Consider the following 13,835-nt stretch of genomic DNA (forward strand, 5'->3'; position numbering starts at 1 on the left):
GATAAAAACAAAACACTAACTTTTCCTAAAAAGGATAAATATTCTGCTTTATAGCATGTTAATTGATCTGATATAATGTTTTGAAGTGATAACGATTTCTTTTGAAACTTTCGATCTTAACAGCTTAATTATAGTGTATTATATGTAGTGTAGAAACTATGAAAAAACTTAAGTCATTGATAAAATCTGTATATGTAGGATTATAGATACAACATCCTGTTTGATTTCCTGTTTTGTTAAGGTCACTATAAGCATGCTAAGAAGGTCACTTCAAAAGACATAATATGTCATTTATATACATATCAGAATAAAAAAAAAAACTGAATCATCCAAAACACAAATATTATTTCAACAGTTGTTAATTGTTTAAAATAAAGTTACGGACTGTCAAAATAAATATTATGTAAAAAAGAAGACCAAAATGACACAGAAATTTACAACTATAATGGTCACTGTACGGCTTTCAACAATGAGCAAAGCCCATACAGCATAGTCAGCAATAAAGGGCCCAAAATGACAATGTTAAACAATGCAAACAAGAAAACTAACGGGTTAATTTAGGTATTATGGTGATATATTAATTTAAAGATCTGGTTCGGGACTGCTTTTCCTTGCCCATTATTCTGCTTATTTGCATACATCTATTTTGTTAAACAAAATCATGAAAAGCATGTGTGGGTATATGTCATTGAAACATGCAGTAAGCCAGCAGCTTAAAATCAGAAAAGACATCTACTATGCGGTGTGGGCTTTGCTCATTGTTGAAGGCGGTACAGTGACCTATAGTTGTTAGTTGCTGTGTTATTTTGGTTTCTTGTGGAGAGTTGTCGCATTGGCAATCATACAACATCTTCTATTTTATATATAAATCGTTAACAAATGCAAATGGTTTCAACACCAAATGGGAAGCTTGAACGGCAACTGAAAGGCTTGATGACCAAAATTGTCCCTGAAAAACTGTCAGAAACCATCAAAGTCAGCTTTTCCTGAAGGAGTTGGAACCTTGTAGTTCATCATGATATATTGATTTATCAATTGTTAATTCAAGCAAAGTTTGTTGGTAAATTATGTCAATACTGATGCACTGACTTAACTGAGCTGAGGTTCTATATGAAAGATTTGATTGAGTCTAGTATACAAATTATATTTACTTAAATTAACTTAACTTTATTCATAAAATGTTTTGTATTGTTTTACAGCATAATGTGACAATGAGGAGGAAAACACGGAGGGGAGGAACAGATTTAAGTGAGTAAAGCCATGTTAAACAGAGTCGTAAAATTCCAAACTCATGGGTCAAAAACAAACCAATGATGCATAGTCAAAAAAACTAAAATTACCAAAGACAAACTGTCTACAAATTTAGTGTGAGCTAAGGCTCCATGTTGAAGAGTTAAGTCTGTACCTTGACCTATAATGGTTTACTTTTATTTATTGTGACTTTGGTGGAGAGTTGTCTTATTGGCTCTCACACCACATCTTCTTATATCAAATAACATAGCAAGTCAATGACTGATGAGTAACAATACCCCCAAAAAACAAAAGTGATCTCAAGTGCTCAGAAACAGGTGGCAGACTGTGCTCCACATGTTTTACCTGTATAATTCTTAAAGATATTTTACTTACATTTATTTAAGGAGGTAGACCTAGGTAAAGGGAAATAACTCTTAAAATCATCAGTACGTTTGTGTCAACCCTTTTTAGGTTACCTGGCCCGAAGGGCAAAGTGAGCTTTTCTCATCACTTGGCGTCCAGCGTCCGTCGTCGTCGTCCGGCGTCGTTAACTTTTAAAAAAATCTTCTCCTCTGAAACTACTGGGCCAAATGAAACCAAACTTGGCCACAATCATCATTGGGGTAACTAGTTTAAAAAATGTGTGGCGTGACCTGCCAAACCAAACAAGATGGCCACCATGGCTAAAAATAGAACATAGGGGTAAAATGCAGTTTTTGGCTTATAACTCAAAAACCAAAGCATTTAGAGCAAATCTGACATGGGGGTTAAATTGTTGATCAGGTCAAGTTCTGTCTGCCCTGAAATTTTCAGATGAATCAGACAACCGGTTGTTAGGTTGCTGCCCCTGAATTGGTAATTTTAGGGAAATTTTGCTGTTTTTGGTTATTATCTTGAATATTATTATAGATAAAGATAAACTGTAAACAGCAATAATGTTCAGCAAAGTATGATTTACAAATAAGTCCACAGGACCAAAATGGTCAGTTGACCCCTTTAGAAGTTATTGCCCTTTAAAGTCAATTTTTAACCATTTTTCGTAAATTTTATATATCTTTTACAAAAATCTTCTCCTCTGAATCTGCTGGGCCAAATTAATCCAAACTTGGCCACAATCATCTTTGGGGTATCTAGTTAAAAAAATGTGTGTTGTGACCCACAAAACCAACCAAGATGGCCGCCATGGCTAAAAATAGACCATAGGGGTAAAACGCAGTTTTTGGCTTATAACTCAAAAACCAAAGCATTTAGAGCAAATCTGACACGTGGTTAAATTGTTCACCAGGTCATGTCCTATCTGCCCTGAAATTTTCAGATGAATCAAGAGAACTCGTTGTTGGTTTGCTGTCCCTGAATTGGTAATTTTAAGAAAATTTTGCTGTTTTTGGTTATTATCTCGAATATTATTATAGATAGAGTTAAACTGTAATCAGCAAAAATGTTCAGCAAAGTAAGATTTACAAACAAGTCAGCATGAACAAAATGGTCAATTGACCCCCTAAGGAGTTATTGTCCTTTATAGTCAATTTTTAACAATTTTCATACATTTTTCACAGAAACTACTGGGCCAAGTTCATTATAGATAGTCATAATTGTAAGCAGCAAGAATGTTCAGTAAAGTAAGATGTACAAACATATCGCCATCACCAAAACACAATTTTGTCATGAATTCATCTGCTTCCTTTGTTTAATATTCACATAGACCAAGGTGAGCGACACAGGCTCTTTAGAGCCTCTAGTTATAAATGTATTCTAAGCTTCTATGTGACATAGATTATTTTCAATCTGTTTCAGGTTATACGTTGATGAAACTTGACTTTGACAAACACATAACTGATTTAAAGAGTTATCTCCCTGAACCAAGGTCTCACACCTTAAGCCTCAGATTTTGTTGAGACCCCAGTCTCTTTTTGAGGACAGTATGTTGCCTCAAGATCTTATAATTTGATTGGTGTTTTGTTACTTTTTTCATGAACAATGTACCCTTCAGCTCTTTGTATTCAGTTGAAAATTATTTTCGTACATGTTGCATAGAGTTTCATTACTATATAGTAACTTGTTCTGTTTTGGTAAATTATGAAGCATTCCTATGTAAAGGTAAGTTTAATCAAAATTTATAGAATAATTATTTATAATGCAAGATTCTATAGAATGCTGTTTTTATATTATATAGGGAATATGTGGAACATTGAAACGATTACTGTAAAACATAAAAATCATTGTTATAGAAAATCAAATTCATAGAATACTTAATTATATCACTCGGACTGAATTTACAGAAAAGTCAGAAATTCAATATATAGTACATTGTATTATTGCCATTAAACATATAGTTCATTGCATTAATGTTCACATGGCTGCAAGTTGGCTTATTTTGGACTGGGTAGCAATCATCTCAGGAGTGTATGGACATACATTTGGAAATGAATAAAAAAGTCATATATAACTAAATATTTGTTGACTTTTGATGAAGTTTGTACAATTATTTATCAACACAAGAGATATATATCTCCAAAGGATAAAGTCTGAGAGGGAAAGTAATAACTGTGGGGTTGATATATCATATACTATCAACTGATAGCAGAAGTCAACAATTGATTATTTATGACTTTTTATTCATTTTCAATTTTTTATTCAACTTCTAATATAAACTTATAAAGATATATAACTGCTCATTGTTTTCATGCTCAATATATTTTCTGCTTTTAGAAACTGAAATATTCAATAAAACTTACTTTAAAAAATAAAGGCTGAAAAAAAAAAGAAAAAAAAGAATGTGCATGATGTCAGAACAGATAACTATGAGTTTTGTGCAATTTCCCATAAATGTCATGTGTCACATTGCTACTGTTATTAACTTACAATATGACATGATTAATGGATGCATTGTTAACGCTGATTGACTAGAATCAACCCTGTGTAAAGCATTAAAACAAATATCATTGGTGTATTTTTTTGAATTGATAAAACTGGATTATTGCTAACTTTTGGTTTTTTTTTCAGATCGTCGAGTTTCGTGTAAAGATTTAGGTCAAGGTGACTGTGAGGGTTGGTTGTATAAGAAACGTAGTGATCGAGGAGGAGCCTTCAGTTCTAAGTGGGTCAAAAGATGGTGTGTGATGAAGAATTATAATCTCTTCTACTATAAAAATAAAATGGTAAGATGAATCAGGGTGTTACTTCTGATGTTTAGATACACCATTCAAATTACTGTGGTTTCATAAATTTATTTTTGTGGGTATCAATTTTTCGTGGATTACTGAAAGTTTGCAATTCATGGATATTTGATTTTGTGAGTTTGCCAATCTCTGTATACAAAGCCTATTGAAAATATTATAGTCGTTGAACATTTGAATTCGTTGTTCACCTGTACCCACAAAACCCACGAAAATTAGTATCCAACGAATAATAAAGAATCTACAGTAGTGTGAACAGACAAGGAAACAAGACAAAGCTAATGTGGCAATGTAATCCTAGTACTACAGTTAGAATATTCTTCTACAGATATATGGAAATAAAATGGTTAATACATCAAATGTATATAAGATAAAGGCAACAGTATTGGTGTTTATAAGGCATAAGTTGATTGAGAGAAAGAAAAAAAAACTGGTTACAAACTAAAACTGAGGGAACAACATCAACTATTGGGAATAGAAAAAGCACAAAACATCAGGAACACTGAAGTGCAACCAAAACAAACGTCAACATACATAGAAATGAACTGATGATAACAATTGCCATATTCCTGACTTGCTACAGGACAGTGTGTTAAGTTATGTTTTACTCTATTAAAATCTGTGACATCATCCATTTTATGTAGCTAGACCATTACAATTGTAAACTCTTACCAAACAAGATATATTATTTACTTTAGACTTGCTTGTTAATCAACATAAAATCTGTGTTTTTCAGGATCAGAAGGCTGAGGGTGTTATACATCTACCTGCTTTCCAAGTTTCCCCAGCTCCAGAGGTCAAAACCAGTAAATAGTAAGTGGTTCATCTCCGCTGTATTCTGTTTTACATGCATAATTCTTAGCATTGATGATCAAATAAGTGCCACTTCTGTTTGATATGATTCGTTCATTAGACTCATGATGACTGGAAATTTAAGTGCCTTTTGTGATTGGCTTGTATATTGTTGAATATCATTCAATAGCATTCATAATAAAAGAAATCTATTTGTGAGTTCTAATAAGATAAAATATGAATAAATCTCCTCTTAGGTGTGATATGTTGATTCAACCTGCTTATGAAAATCTGATGAATCACCATGTTGATATCACTTAAAATGACATCACAGTTGAGATGTGTTTATTTTATTTTTTATAGAAAGTTTTCATTTTATAGTTTTGACGATTAAGCTTTATAGCTGTATCTAAAAATGATTTTTTTAATCTTGTTAAATTTTCGGCATCAAATATTTCATTCTCCTTTTAAGAGTTTAAATGTATTTAATAATAGTGTCTGCTTACTAGTTCCCTTCCATTAACTCATTCTGACATTCCAAACTTACAATAGAATAGATACCTATAGTAACTGATTGTGTAATTGTTGATCAATTTATTTTCTGCTTCCTTTGTTAGTACGTGAGTACTAGATCTTGTTTTATAGATAGTTGATTGCTCGTACATTGTATTTATATGTTTATTGTTTGCTTAGCATGTGCCAATCAACAGAGGTAGATGTAGTTTCACTTATTTTACTTTTGTTAAAAACAAATGATTTAATAGTTATTTCTTATTACAATAGATCTCGTATATGTATGTTGTAATGCTAAGTGCAAGTACAAAAATACTGGTAATCACAGTTTTCCTACACTTGATGTACTGTAACCAACTTTTTTTGTGGATATTTTATTTCCCCATTATCCATTTCAAGTCTATTTGTGGTGATTTTTTTTCTCAATTTTCTTATTTACTTCATGTAGTTTAGTGAAGATTCATGTTCACAAAAATTAATATTTGCCTTATTTTTTTCTACTCCCAAATAGGTCGCAAAAATGAGTTTGTTAACAGTATTCAAAGGAATTATTTAGATAAGCATAATTTTTAGTAGTTTATTATATAAAATATTTTTTTCATACATGAATGATCTTTGGTGAAAAAAAATGACATTTTGTATTTGTTGTATATGATTTGTCACACTGTGAGATAAACTTGACTTGATACACCATCTAAACAACACAAGCAGATAGAAAAAAAGACTCATATGTTGTGACCTCTTTATGATTACCGTATATACCCATACACGATCTTTATTTTATATCATTCTTTCTGAAGTTTAAAGTTGGCTTTGATAAACAAAATATTTTACAGTATTTTTATTTTATATATAGAAGAAAATTAGACATTTAAAACATTAGACGTTAGAGAACAACTTGAAAGATATTCTGAATCTTTTGCTATTATGTTGTGGTACTTTGTCATTGAATTCAGGAAGGAATCAGAGGATATATATATATGCAGAAAAAGATGTTTTTATTTATTAGTAGAAGTTTAGCATGCCACTTCTTTATTTGGATATATTTTTATTTTTGTTGTGCTTGTAACAATTTTGTTAGGGTTGTTAGGTAATGGGCTTGATTTTTGACTGTGGTAATATATTTGAGACTTAGACAAATGGGAACAAGATCAAAGATCTCTGATCCTTTTTAAAATGATCAGGACAGACATGATGTTTTCCTGCACATGTATATGTCAAACCACCACGTTTGTAATCCAATCAAGAAAAATAATATTCATACCAAACATATAAATTTTTCATACAAATTTTTCAATTTTTTACCCCTGCCACTATTTAGGAGGAATTAAGTTTCACTATGTCCCAAAATTTATTGCTGTTCTTTAACTTTAGTTTGTCTCAACCTAATGTTGAGGAACTTGTATATATATATTACCATAAAACATAGATCGAGTTGAAATTTGGATGGTACCAGTTTAACAGTTTTCTAGTTATGTCCCTTTAAAATGTTATATGTAAAAAAAAAAAGGGGGGATCATTTATATCCCATGGACACCTTCTCCACATTTTCCATGGACATATTCTCCATTTATTTTATTTAATAAAACCAATGCATGAGGATATGGGTGAGAGTAGTAGAAGATCATATTAAACAATCAGTATTGTTTTCAATATTTAGTTTATACACTATCTAGTGTAGCATATAAACATTATTTCCTGTTAATTTTTTTCCTCATATGAATTATCTTCAAAACAAGTATCGTTTTTATGTCAGGTTATACCTAGTTCATATTTTGCTTTACTTGTTTGTTTTTTGTATTCAAATAATTGCCGCTTTTTCATATGCAAAACTTTTCACTTGGATACACCCAAGAAATATAGTTGTCACAAGGCACCAGATCACATGACTTAGATGTCACATGACTCTCATGTTCCCAAATAGAAAATGATTTAATACAATATAAATGTTAATAATTTTTTATATCATCTGAAACAAACAAATTAAAGTCCAGCTGATTACTGGAGGTTGATCACTAATAAATTTACATTTCAGATCTATTTTCTATAAATAACTGATTTACATGATGAATATAACAAAAGAGATTATCTGCAATTTCAAATATTTCCTAATCTAGAGTTTAAGGGAAAACATTAAACTTTCTATATCACCAAACATGTATGCTTTGATTCTGGTAAATATCAAAGTGTTTGAAATGTACTCATATTGAATTGATGCCTCAGACAGGACTATACTCTGCAGTGTTAATACTCTGCTGGGATGTGTAAAGGGCTCTGTAGTTTAATTAGTCGATAGAGAGAAAATGTTGACCAGCCATAACATTAATTAACCCCTCAACCCCTCTTTTGTCTGATAGGTTTCTTATACATCATATACATAGTAAAATGTCTTAATAAAAGAACACTGCTTCTAACTCTTATGAACAAATTCACTATTTCTTTTTCAGTGCATTTAAAATCCACAACCTAGGAACATCATTTCTATTTTCATCAGACAGACAAGAGGATATGAAAAAGTAAGTTGTGGAAGATTTATAATGAGGAAAGGGTATTTATTTTCTTATATATGATATGTGAATAAAAATAGAAGTGGGGATATTCACACATTATATATCAACCCAGTGTCACAAAATAGCCAGGACCAAAAAAGTCAATATAGTTGGAGAATAATATAGTCCTGGTTTTTCTGCAGATATTCTATGTATTTGCAGTTTTAGTTTGTAAAAAATTGTAAGGATTTTGCGGAACACAGTGTCTTTCCTTCTTTTGCTGTTAGTCACAGGCTCAACAAAAAAAGGGGGAAAAAATATTCAAAATTTTCCTCTATTTACTATCTTTTTATTGTAAGAAGCTTCTGTCCAAGTTCTGTAAAAATCAAGAATGGTTTATGAATCTAATAAATGTTTTAAAAATTATGTTCTTTTCCATCAATTACAAATACTGTAAATTCAATTATTTTCATGGGTAATATTTTAAATAAATTGAGAAAATCTTGATTTTTTGTGGAAATCTGATGTCATGGCTAGCATACAAGCCTATAGAAAGTTGAGAAAATATGTGAAACATTTAGATTTCTGGTTCAGCTGAATTAAAAAAAAATCATGAAAATTGATATCCCACAAAGAATAATGAATCCTCTGTTTTTTTAGGGCTCTTGTCAGCTTGAACAAAATATTTAATACAATGTTAGTAGTATGCATAATATAATATCTGTTTATAACTACAGATGGATGAACAAAATGGGCCTGGCAGCTATTGCTTATGACGAGAAGAAAGTCACAGATCATGCAATATTTCCTCATGTAAGACGTCCTAATGACAACAATGGTAGGTTTGTTTTTGTAGCCTAATTCTATGACGAGTAGAAATTCAAAGAGCATGCAATATTTTCTCATGTAAGACGTCCTAATGACAACAATGGTAGGTTTGTTTTTGTAGCCTAATTCTATGACGAGTAGAAATTCAAAGAGCATGCAATATTTTCTCATGTAAGACGTCCTAACTGATTAAGAATTAGGGGGCCAAAATAATTTAGGGTTTATGTTCAGCCGCTTTGAGAACGATAATTTGAGTATTAGCCTTTAGATGATGTATTTGTACCACAAGGTTCTATACCATAATAAGGAAGGTTTGATTGTTTTGGGGGTTTGACCCTTACCATTGAGGACAAAAGAGAGCACACAAACAATATTTTCTAATACTTCATATAAACTGCTTATTACTTGACCAATTTAAATGTAGTTTAATTCAAATTCCTGTATTCATGGGATTCTTAAATATGCAGAATCTTACCATGTCTTTAGAGTTTGGAATTTTGGGTCCCTGTTTTAATTTTATCAGAATTTTGAATTGGTGTTTGGGTGGGTATTTACCCCAAGATTTGACATCAGGTACATTAAGTGTCAATTTTGAGTATCTGATGTCCTATTTCTTGACCTTGAAGACTTATTGATGCTGGTAGATTTATTTAATTGTCAAAATCATTTGAGCAAATTTCTCAGGAACATCTTAAAACCAATGCTTTCTAAACGTCAAAACATAAAACAACCTTCTAGTGAGTATGTTATATCAATTGATGCATTTTGACATCTAGCACTTACAAACTTTCTGTGAACTGACTACTTACAGTAGAGGTAACATTAGTGATCACTGTTGTTTTTTTCAGATATTGCAGAGTTTAGTGAAAGTGATGATGAAACACTAGACTCAGCCAACACTAGCAATACAAGTAAAGATACAGACTCTAGTGGTCATGGGTCACCTGATATAAGGTCAAGGTTACCCGTTAGTGAAGAAGATGAGGTTGTGTTCAGGAACCGTGGGAGTGGTTGCTCATCTTTCACAACAGGCAGTCTTTACAGTTGTGTACCAACAGAATTCTCTGATAGTAAGAATCAGTCATTAATTTAAGATATATCTCAAGCTTTCATGTTTTTTTCTGATTGAAGTTTTAAGATTCTGATTGCAGAATACATGTTGTTACATTAAAAAATGATATTTTTATTTCATAGTCAAATATTTTCTGATACTTTTAAAAGGCATATTTTTTTCAGATTCATCAGTATAAGTGTTCCTAAAATACTTTATATATATAAATATGGTTTTTGTTTAAATCAGATTTTTTGAATACTTGCTAACGTCATAGAGTTTTAGCATTCTCTCTGACTTTTCCTAAATACCAGCAAGATTTGCAGCAGATCAAAACTTTGGTGTTATAAGTTTGTTGCTCTGGTATTATGCTACTGTTCCACAGCAATTTTATGGGGATTGCTTAGATATTTTGTCCATATCACACAATTAACAGGTTATAAAAAGTTAAAAGTATGATGTTGTAATTTCAGATTCTGAATCATCAACAATTACAGGGTTTTCACAAAGTACTGACGATCTGACACATATTTATCGTACAATTGAAAGTGAAAATTTGACATTTGATGGCAAAGATAAACAAAAACAAAGAAGAAGTGCAATAAAATCTGAGAGTTCTGGAGATGGGTTACCTTCTGGTGTACAGGTGGAAAAAGTCAAGAAACTTCACTCATTAGAAAGAACATTAAAGGTTAGTTTATTGCATTTTTTATTTTTGTAAAACTAGATGAACAATGTAAATTAGTTTGATAAATACATTAAAGTTAGAGCTTCAGACTTAAGAAAGCAAATCAACACAAAAATGTACGATCTATATAGTTCTAATGACGAATGATTTGTCAACATTATTTACATGCTTCTTTACATCTTAAATCAGTACATCAGGATATTATAGTCCAAATCTTAAATCACTGCACCATGATATTGTCCAAATCTTAAATCACTGCACCATGATATAGTCCTTATCTTAAATCACTGTACCATGATAAAGTCCTTATCTTAAATCACTGTACCATGCTATAGTCCTTATCTTTAATCAGTTTATCATAATATGGTCCTTATCTTAAACAATAGACCCTAAATTAGTCCTTATCTTAAATAAGTAAACCATGATATAGTCCTTATGTAAAATAAGTACACCATGATATAGTCCTTAATTATCTGCTAAGATTGTGTTATAGAGCCAACAGTTAATTGAATATGCACAAGCTAGAATGTATTATGATTTTGTATTTTAAGTGTTGGAATTTTCTATTTTAGGCCAAAGAACAAGAATTAGTAGCCATTGATAAACTTTTAGATGACGGAATGGGAGCAGATACATTAAAAAGATATCAAGACCATTTTCTATTGTCTGCTTCAATGAGATCTTTACCTACACAGTCAGATTCAGATGAAGAAAGCTCTTAAGAGACTTTATTTATGTTAATACATTTTGTACTAGGGACGTCCATATCATGAAATTCATGTACATGAGTATTTACAAAATCTGCCTGGACTTACTCCAGCACTAGCCTAAACTCACAAAGACACATTAATTAGTTGATAGAAAATTATTGTGGGCACATGTGTTGAAAAATTCTTCAACAAGTAAGTTGTCTTTTGAATTTATACTTTTTACTGGAATAGAAGAGTTCCAGCCAACATTCTGTCTTGAAAAATGTTTTTATAAATTTTGCCCAAATTACTGTCCGACTTTGAATATTTAATAATGCATATATAATAAAAAGTAAAGTCTTGATACAATAACTTGTCATTTCTAATTTAAGGAGGTTTTTTTATGAATAATAGTGTGCTGTACTGCTAAATTGTTTCAAATTAAAACTTGCAGGCTTCTTGTGGTCTTTATACCAAATATAGTAACAAATTGATATAACGGTTAATTTCATGTTGTGTCACTTTTTATTCATTCTCTTGGGCTCATTTAGGAAAGGGATTTATTGTTTTGAATTTTTTGTTAACATGTTAGTTGCTATATGATTGTAGCCATTTTTAGCTGCAGTATAAAAAATATATTAGATAGGTGTTGGAAATAGCAACTTCTTGTATTCCACACAAATAAATCTGGTGAAAAAGAGAATTCTAAACCTTTCCTGAGGTTTTTTAGCTTGCTATTTTTTTGAATGATGTATATTAAATCAGAAATAAAATATTTAACAAATGTTCCAGCTTAAATGTACAATATCAATTACTTCCCTTGAACTTTCCATTGTTGATTTTAATTTCATAGGTGTCTGTAATATCAATACTAAGTATGTTTTGATACAGCTACATTTTATGGGAAAACTAAGTTAAAATGTTGTATTTAAACTAAAACCAAATATAGTGATGTAAAAGTGTTATGTGTTAGATATATTGTTATCTGTTTAATGATTAATTATATGATATATATTTTGTCATCCCTTTGACAGGGAGTTGAGTATCAATAAATGTTGTTAGATTGGTGTTTTTTCATATTTTGTATAAAAATAGGGAGAGATGGGATGAATGTTCATAGGACAACTATCCACCTGAGTAAAATGAAGTGGTAGTAAGCATTTTCAGGTGACAGTATGGCCTTCAACATTGAGAAAAACTCCATACCAAATAGTCAGATATGAAAAATATGAATCAATTCAAATGTGAAAAAACAGCCTAATTTATAATAAAATAATTACGGGAAAACAAATCTTACAGAAATGAACCAACTACAACCATCCACTGTACTAGTGGCTCCTGAATTGGGACTGGCACATAAAGATTGTGGCGGGGTTAAATCTGTTTTTGAGCGCTCAATCTTACCTATTCACATGGTCAAGACTTGGTTTTATAGTAGATTGTCCCTGTATGCTAATTTTTTAAATACTCTCTTCTGAAACCACAGAGTCAGTTGAAAGCAAACCTTCTATGCAGTATGGGTTTTGCTCAGTTCTTTTACAGTGACCAGATGTTTTTTTCCATTTTGTCATTGGTGAAAAGTTTTCTTATCCCACATCTTTTATTTTTGTTACTCACATGAATTAAAGGTTAATAGTTAACAAATGATAGCTAATCACGATGCTGAACAACCAATACATCCAGCAAAGCAACATGACTTATATAGAACAACCAATACATCCAGCAAAGCATGTTGCTGAACAACCAATATTTCCAGCAAAGCACGTTGCTGAGCAACTAATACATCCAGCAAAGCATGTTGCTGAACAACCAATACATCCAGCAAAGCACTTTGCTGAACAACCAATACATCCAGCAAAGCATGTTGCTGAACAACCAATACATCCAGCAAAGCATGTTGCTGAACAACCAATACATCCAGCAAAGCACGCTGCTGAACAACCAATACATCCAGCAAAGCACGTTGCTGAGCAACTAATACACCCAGCAAAGCAAGCTGCTGAACAACCAATACATCCAGCAAAGCACCTGCTGAACAACTGATACATCCAGCAAAGCACGTTGCTGAACAACCAATACATCCAGCAAAGCACGCTGCTGAACAAGCAATACATCCTGCAAAGCATGTTGCTGAACAACCAATACATCCAGTAAAGCTCGCTGCTGAACAACCAATACATCCAGCAAAGCACGCTGCTGAACAACCAATACATCCAGTTAAGAACGCTGCTGAACAACCGATACATCCAGCAAAGAACGTTGCTGAACAACCAATACATCCAGCAAAGCATGTTGCTGAACAACCAATACATCCAGCAAAGCATGTTGCTGAACAACCAATACATCCAGCAAAGCATGTTGCTGAACAACCAATAC

At 31.8% G+C, this 13,835-nt stretch overlaps 1 protein-coding gene across 2 annotated transcripts in view; it reads left to right on the forward strand.

Moving 5' to 3' along the window:
- The window catches only part of LOC134688403 (CNK3/IPCEF1 fusion protein-like), a 42,444-nt gene extending 29,918 nt beyond the window's left edge, over positions 1-12,526 (forward strand). For both annotated transcript variants that reach the window (XM_063549105.1, XM_063549106.1), the window contains 8 exons: positions 1,200-1,248; positions 4,237-4,391; positions 5,146-5,222; positions 8,162-8,230; positions 8,941-9,041; positions 9,880-10,101; positions 10,556-10,773; positions 11,343-12,526. In XM_063549105.1, the coding sequence (XP_063405175.1) occupies positions 1,200-1,248; positions 4,237-4,391; positions 5,146-5,222; positions 8,162-8,230; positions 8,941-9,041; positions 9,880-10,101; positions 10,556-10,773; positions 11,343-11,492 (1,041 nt within the window). In that variant the 3' untranslated portion in view covers positions 11,493-12,526. The remainder of the gene's footprint in view (positions 1-1,199; positions 1,249-4,236; positions 4,392-5,145; positions 5,223-8,161; positions 8,231-8,940; positions 9,042-9,879; positions 10,102-10,555; positions 10,774-11,342) is intronic.
- Positions 12,527-13,835: the final 1,309 nt, after the last annotated feature.

Source organism: Mytilus trossulus, chromosome 10 (assembly GCF_036588685.1).
Source record: "Mytilus trossulus isolate FHL-02 chromosome 10, PNRI_Mtr1.1.1.hap1, whole genome shotgun sequence".
Taxonomy (NCBI): Eukaryota; Metazoa; Mollusca; class Bivalvia; order Mytilida; family Mytilidae; genus Mytilus; species Mytilus trossulus.